The sequence below is a fragment of the Acipenser ruthenus genome, chromosome 41 (genome assembly GCF_902713425.1).
Source record: "Acipenser ruthenus chromosome 41, fAciRut3.2 maternal haplotype, whole genome shotgun sequence".
NCBI lineage: Eukaryota > Metazoa > Chordata > Actinopteri > Acipenseriformes > Acipenseridae > Acipenser > Acipenser ruthenus.
In genome coordinates, this window is record NC_081229.1 from 5,106,827 (window position 1) to 5,114,629 (window position 7,803).

The window sequence follows — 7,803 nt, forward strand, 5'->3', positions numbered from 1 at the left end:
TAAAAAAGGACTGTAAATTAAATGTGCAAAACCAAAGGGGAGATGGTACAGAGCACGCCCCCTAGAGCCCATTGGTCGACAAAGGTGGTCATGTCGCCAGCGGACTCTGCGTGGGCGTGCTCTAAATTAACCCGTGATCGGACGAGGGCCCTGAACATGGCCCCGCAGTCAAAGAGACCCTCCCCGATCATCTTACGCTTCCTGGTCTTGTAAATTGCCAGTTTAGCAAGAGCCAGGAGCAGATTCACGAGGAGGTCTCTCATCTTGCTGGAGCCATGAACAGGGTGCCTGAAAATGAGGAGGGTGGGGGAGAAATGCAGACAGAACTGCAGCAAGAGATTCCTCAGCAACAGGAAAAACGGCTGCAGCCTGGCGCACAAAAAATAAATGTGACTTACCGACTCGGTCTGACTGCAGAAAGGACATGTGGCGTCCGAGTCGGTAAAGTGACGCAGGATCTCTCCTGACGCGAGCGCTCCGTGCAGGACCCTCCACCCCATTTACCCAGCTCCTCTGGGGAACAGTGGGGAGTACAGGGCCTCCCACTGGGGACTCTCTCCCTCCGGGGGTCAGAGGAGATAGTAGTAGTAGTAGTCGTAGTTGTAGTAGTAATGATACTATTATTGTTCTGTTATTGTTGTTATATTTCCAGGTTTCTTGCGGTACTCCTCTCTGGGAGAGACTGTTACCCTGCCTTGTATGAGATTCCAGGAATATGAAAACTCGTTCATTTATTGGATCTTTAGTCAAAGATCTGAAACAGCTTCTGAGCTGGCCTTGGGTGAGAAGATTACAGTCAAACAGCCAGAGAGAGCTGCAAGACTGGAGGTGCTGCCTGACTCGTCTCTGCGGATACACCACCTGCACACAGAGGATGCCGGCCAGTATGAATGTCAACAACATGTAAATAGGAACTATCATACAAGAGGAACTCCAGTTGTTCTGACCCTGCTCACCAGTAAGTGTGTTGTAGTGTTTAAAGTAACCATTAGTAGCATTAGAACCAGTTATATCACCATAGTTACAGTATCATACACACTCATACTCACACTCAAGTTCTGCAACTGGTGAACAAAAGTTAAATAAAAAAAGATATCTTTAGTCTTGCTTTAAAAATGATACCAGGTTCTGAATTCCATATGCAGGGGCATCCTCAGAAAAGATTCCCATAGTAAAAGCATAGTAAAGTATAATAGAGCACTGTGAAAGCACAGGAAAGTATAGGTTGGCATTGTAAAGTCCAGAGGTCATTAATACAGTTTCTGGTTGGTTTTCCCTTTCAGTTACAGCTGACCCAGGTAGAGACTTAAAGAGAGGCACTGCTTTAGCTCTACAGTGCACCCTGGTGTGTAATGGTGTAGCTCCTGACAATGTTGAACTGACCTGGGTGGATGATGAAGGCACAGCCCTGCAGGGAGACAGGTTCAAGATCACTCCCAGCAGAACACATTCCACTCTGTCCCTGGAGCTGCATATATCAGACCACAACAGGAGATGGAGATGCAACCTAACTGAGGGGGGTGAAGTAAAGGCTTCGTATAGCTACACCACTACACTTACAGGTATTATTCATATCATTGCTGAGTGTTTGTGGCTAATATAATAAATAACCCAATAAGTATGACCTGCTGTGCACTTTCCACTGTATAGGTATCTAGTGTATATATATATATATATATATATATATATATATATATATATATATATATATATATATATATATCTAGTACAGGACAGCACTGGTAACTTACTAGGTCTGTTCACCTGGAAAATGAAATTGCCCCAGCCCTGTTGACTGACAGGAGATGTGTTAATAATTTACAGTTTCTTTATTCAATAAGATTTTACATATAAACTCAAAAGGTCCTAAATCAGCACAGAACATGACTTGATGTAACCTTTGACCCCTAACAACAGCACATGGTAACTCATAACTGTGACATATTAAACAAAAACACAGGCCTTGCTGAATGCATTGATACCACTTTTGTTCTTAATTCAGTGTGTAAAACACCAGTTATTGTCATTTGTAATACAACCTTCCTATAGTTTTTTAAAATATTAATTTCAGGTAATTACATGGAATATCAGGGGTTTCCCTGTCGCTCGTCACTCGTAATTTGCGAATGTTTTTTGAAAGTGACGACAAAAAAAAAAGTGGAATCGTCACTAGTGACGATCGTTTCTGTTTGTACTATAAAAAAAATCCCTTTTGTTAAAGTCACACACAACGTCTCTTTCTTCAAAAGAAGGGATCGCTAAACCATAGAATCACTCCTGCTGATCAGATCCGCCTCGGCCTCATCGATTCATTGACTCTGCAACGTTCTCCTCCCGTGGTAGGCGATGTAAATGCAGTCAGCCATTCAGCGCCTCAGTTTCATGTTGCGCAAATATAACCTCGTATCTCTGTTACACCCGACCATTACTTCTGGAAGAATAAGTAATCAGCTTCGGCAGTGACTGTTGAAATATAGGTTATTATAGTTGTGCTTAAAAATACTGTGTGCAGAAGATTTGTGAAACGAAAACGCATCATTAACTAAGAAAAAAAAAATAGCCTACGGTAACGTTATAAAATATGTGAAATGTGTCTTTTCTATGACCAAAAATGCTAAAATTCAGGGCCAAAATTATTCTGTATGTGTTAAGCACCAACTGTCTCTTGACCATTTCGCCAGTAGGCCTATAACGAGCATGATAAAATTATATATATACAGTGTATGTGGTTTTATACGGCACTGTATATATGCCTACAATATATCTTGCATTGAGAAAACACCACTGGAATCGGAATAAAGGAGATTATTATGTAATACAGTTCACGTGCATTTGGTAAGTAGCATTTTCAAAACCATATTATTATGTGCAGTATTAAAATAAGTTAAAAACATAGCAAATCCACAAAACCAACAAAATACATAGTGTATATTTGACATTTTATTTGTAGTGTTCTGTGTAACACGGGCCATCGTTTAACCTGAAGCAGATATACTCGTTTATCATATTATCAACAACACCAACGTGTAAAAATAAAGCAACAATTGTTTTGAAAACTGTCCAAAATATTTACTTGGTGGCTAAGAATGAAAAATGTCAAGATAAAAATGTTATTTTTATATGGAAAATGTCAAAATAAAAAGGGAAGCTGGAAGAATTTACCAGTCAGGACAACGGCATTTAAATACTACTACTATTAAACTGTACCTGTTGTTAATGTGGTTTCTTCTAGCAGCTTTCAAACTGGGGTACCCGAGAAAAATTCTGAAATGGCAGACAACGCATTTTATTTAGTACCACTTGCCAATCTATTGCAAACTTTTGTCATGTAATCAGCGTTTAATCACCAACACCAGACTGACGCGCTGTGACAGCGTTCAGCGCACACATGGCTAATTTACATATTAAATAGGTACATTTTAAATAAGCCCTGTTGTTTAAATGTAATATAAACAGTTGGGCGGTTACTGCAGTCTATCTGGGATACAAAAAAAGACATTTTAAAAAACTAAGCCTAGTCTTTAACTCATTTTATTTCCTGTGTGCGTTCATGCCTGCAAGTCGATATTTTATTCTTTCCAATGACCCGATTAAAGTTTATTGTAACTTAAGTACTACATTTCAAAATACAGAATGTATGGCCAATCAGAAACCAAAGTATTGTCATGCGGTCTAGTTTGACAAGCCGTTACGTCTGGTGTGAGAGTAGTTTTAGCTTTCAATCCAGTGAATAAATGTGAATTGTTTGCTCAATACTAGTACATTACTAGCAAATGGCGATCAAGGCGAAATACCATCAAAGATTAAAAACGCCAAAAATGTCTTGCGACTGAAGCTCTCTCCAATTTCCCTGCCATCATCAGTGATTTGTGTGGTAACAAGCAGGGACATTTATGACACTGATACTAGGTAAGCGTTTTATTATTATTTTTTAATTAGCATCAGTACTGTACGTTTTAGTCACCAATAATTTAAAAATGCCATTAATATGTTTTCGTATTGAGGCCAGCTGTAGAGATCCGTGGATAGTGAACTTTGCCTTCTTTTCTATAACTGTATCATCAATATAAATACATGATTGCGGTAAACTTGTGCGCGCGAATTAAAAAACAAAACTGTTAGCCAATACTGTAAAATGTCGCAAAAGAAAATCCACTCGTTTTTTCAGCAAGAGTGAAACAGAACAAACAGAACAACAAGTTGTAGAAAATGAAGACTTGGATTCGGAACACCAGAAAAAAAGAACAAGCAAAGCTCACACGTGTCAGATAACAAAAAAGAAAACAAGCAGCAAAGTTTCAGCCTTATTGGAAAACTCTGTTTCCATGGGTTGTATATAATATTCTAACACTGTGTTTTTTTCTTTTTATTGTAAAAAGACATACATGGTATAAGTAATTCATAATGCATTCTGTGTCTGTATGTAGCTTTTCAGAGCAAATAAATCTGGTTCTTGAATTTTAATGTTCTAAAACTTTACAGCTGTACATTACCAATTTATTTAAACTGTAGAGCATTATTAAAATGGTTTAAATTAAATAATTGTTTTGGTCAATACAGTGATTTAAGGTATAAAATAAAAACAGGATTCATAACACCCTTTCAGACTTGAGCTGTGCGCCAGTAGTGAATATCTGGAGTGACTAATGTTTTTAGAAAGGATTAGTCACGAGTGACTACAAAAATCTAGAACCCAGGGGAAACCCTGTGGAATATGGTCTGTATTTTTTTTATTTTTCCACATTGCCTGGATGGATGGATGTATTAGGACCTAGTCTATCCCAAAAACACCAAAAGATTAATCTCACCAGGGGTTGAGGTTCATCACAAGATTTGGTGCTCAGATGATAGTCTAACAAAGAACTTGAATTCCGGGGTCAATCTAAACATGAGTGGCCTAATGATAATGAACTGTGAAAAAATGTAATAAACTAACAGACACCCAGACAGAATGATACTGTAGTGTCAAACTGAACAGGATCGCGAGACACTGTCTGTCGGTCTGTCTGAAGCTTTACTAAAATGTATTAAACTAACACAGACACCAAGACGGAATGAAACTGTTGTGTTAAATGGAACAGGATTGTGTGGGCACTGTCTGTCTGCTGTAGCTGTCTGCTGCTTTAATGAAACTAAACTCCGGGAGAATATTGTTAAACAAACAGCAAGAAGGGATCATACCAGGGGCGTCACTTCACAAAAGTCTGGGGGGGGGGTGGGGTGGGGGGTAGGCAAAGAATACATTTAGGGGCCCCCCTCTCCATAATAATAAAACTCCAAACATAAAAAAAACTCTAGCATGAATAAACCTAGTGAAGCAGCGAATATCGACTCAGCTTCTCTTTTGCAAAGATATCAACCATGACATCAAAATCAGTTTTATTTTCTGCTTTTTTTTGTTTACAAATGATATTTCAGTTCCCATTACAAGCAGATCACTCAGACGAGGATTGGTCATGGAAGTTCATAAATAGGTTTTAACCAAACTTAAAACAGACGCTCATTGCTTGCTGTGGTTACTGGAAGAGTGAGGCTACCTTGTACCTTGATGTTTTTTAGTAATGTATAAGTAATGTATAAGTAATAGCAAGTATCTCTTTAGAGTTATACCAGCTCAAAAACAGAAAAAAATAAAACTACTGATGGCGCAAGTGTAGCTTTTTGTTCCCCTCTTCAACTCAGTAACTTCTTAAATTAGTTAAAATATTATCTGGGCCATCGGCAGGTTTTTGTGGGCCCTGAACAATAGAGAGAAAACACAAATTCTATTTTTTTTAATTTACATAGAAGATTTGACAGTGTAGTTGCCCCTGTCACCCCCCCCCCCCCCCCCCCCCCCAAAAAAAAAAAGTCTGTCTGTCTGTCTGCAGCTGTAATGGATTGATTGTTTTGCTCTCACTCCTTGAAGACACTCCGGTATTGATTGCAACAGCTTCAGCGGCAGCCATCGCTCTCCTCATAGTTTTGATCCTCATCGTTGCGTTCTGTGTTTGGAAGAGGAGGAGATCAGATTCAGGTAGGGCTCTTTATTGAATAACTGACTCAAGTCCTGCTGCCATCGATTTCTTCAGCAATCCCTCTCCACAAAATACAAGCTGAAGGAACATCTCTTCTTCCTTTCACAGATAACCACGTCCAGGATGAAGAATTAACAAAGGAGTCTGTCAGTGAGATTCCTGCTCAGGTTACGGTAAGAACAGGATGTGTCAATGATAATGAAATGTGTCACAACTTCAAAGAATGTGTCCACAAGCAGATTTAAATCAGATTTGATTTTAATTACACAGGATCTAAGCAAAGGTTCATATATAAAAATACATATTTATAATAAACGGAAAGATGCAGGACGTTATAATTATAATTACGAGGGATACAATGGAGCGACGGTTACTGTAAAGAGCACTAGTCTTTTTCTTTCTCCTGAAAGTCGCATCCTAAACCATATCATTACAGTACACCTTCATCATTGAATTCAGGGAACAAGAGAGCAGGGTCTTTGCAACCAAAAAAAGTTTCTCTTTTTTCCATACGTTTCATCATGTTTAATTCTCACCTGTCAGACAAAACGGTAGTGGATCAGGGATCTAAATAAAGACTGCAGTCTTATACATCATTAAAGTGAACCATTGTTTATGTCAAAATCATGAACCTGTCACAGTAGTTCCTGACTAATATTTGTTAATGGTGATAGTGCATCCTAATACCACAAGTTTGAATAGCAAGCAGTATTGCACTTGCCATTAGCCTCATACTGACGACTGATCCGGCTCAACAAATGGTTCTTTCTAATGGATTTCCCTAAAGCAGTTCCTCCAGTCCTGCTGTATGCATCCCTTCACACTGTGAGCCTCACCTCCACTTCTCTCTTGTGAACCACAGGGGGGCGCCGGGGAGAACTACTCCAGCATCCAGTTCAACGACGAGGGAAGAGGACCTGAAAGGAGACAGGGTCCGGCGGAGGAAAGCAATACCGTCATTTACTCTGCAATCAAATAATAGGCACACCATGGCTGCTCTCGCTGTTACAACATTCAGACACCTGGTGGCGCTAAACATTTTTTTTATTTTACATTGTAAACAGTCAAATGCTCAGGAATTGCTCTGCTTTGTTTGATTCATGATGATTTTTAGGGCTCTGTTTTAAAAACGTTAAAGTGTGTTTTAAAGAATATTTTGATAAATTTGTTTAAGCACATTATGATTATTTCAATGGAGTTTGCAGTTCATTACACCACTTTGGTCTGTTTTAGAGAGGGTTCGTTACAGGGGTGTGCCGAGACTGCTATTTTCTGAGTAATTGCCTTGTGAAGTTGTTCGTTATTAATTAAATGCACTAAAACATATTAATTACTCAACATAAAACAATGCGCTCCCTCGGTTTCAGTTGTTTACACAATCATTGAGTATCAATCATTAACAGTAGTTATTTAATACAGAATCTGTCGGGATCAAGCTAACTAAAAACAAACTAACTCTGTATATATATATATATATATATATATATATATATATATATATATATATATATATAGACAAAGAAACAATATATACCGGTATGATTTTTAAAGTTTAACTTCTATAAACAAGTGTGTGTGTGTGTGTGTGTGTGTGTGTGTGTGTGCGCGCACATGTGTGTCTGGGTTTATTTGTTAAATGTTCATGTTTTTGAATTCTGGGTAGTGCTTCATTTTAAATTGCTGGTACTGAAGACAGAATATGAAAAGAGAGACTAAGCGCTGCGGATAGAAAGCACGTTCTGGCAAACCTTTACTTTCATATGTGCTTTTGTGAAGAAAAACAAAA

General features: G+C 38.5%; 1 protein-coding gene across 1 annotated transcript; it reads left to right on the forward strand.

Moving 5' to 3' along the window:
• The first annotated feature begins 275 nt into the window (after window positions 1–275).
• Window positions 276–7,459, forward strand: LOC117433889 (uncharacterized). Its single transcript, XM_034909613.2, has 6 exons — window positions 276–303; window positions 653–958; window positions 1,284–1,562; window positions 5,909–6,016; window positions 6,126–6,190; window positions 6,880–7,459. Exons 1-6 carry the CDS (start codon window positions 276–278, stop codon window positions 6,994–6,996), a joined length of 903 nt encoding a protein of 300 aa, XP_034765504.2. The 3' UTR covers window positions 6,997–7,459.
• Window positions 7,460–7,803: the final 344 nt, after the last annotated feature.

Coding starts and splice junctions, on each gene's coding strand:
- LOC117433889 (XM_034909613.2), top strand. CDS start 276: ATGAACAGGGTGCCTGAAAATGAGGAGG. Junction 1,563..5,908: donor CTACACCACTACACTTACAG/GTATTATTCATA, acceptor CACTCCTTGAAG/ACACTCCGGTATTGATTGCA. Junction 6,191..6,879: donor AGATTCCTGCTCAGGTTACG/GTAAGAACAGGA, acceptor TGTGAACCACAG/GGGGGCGCCGGGGAGAACTA.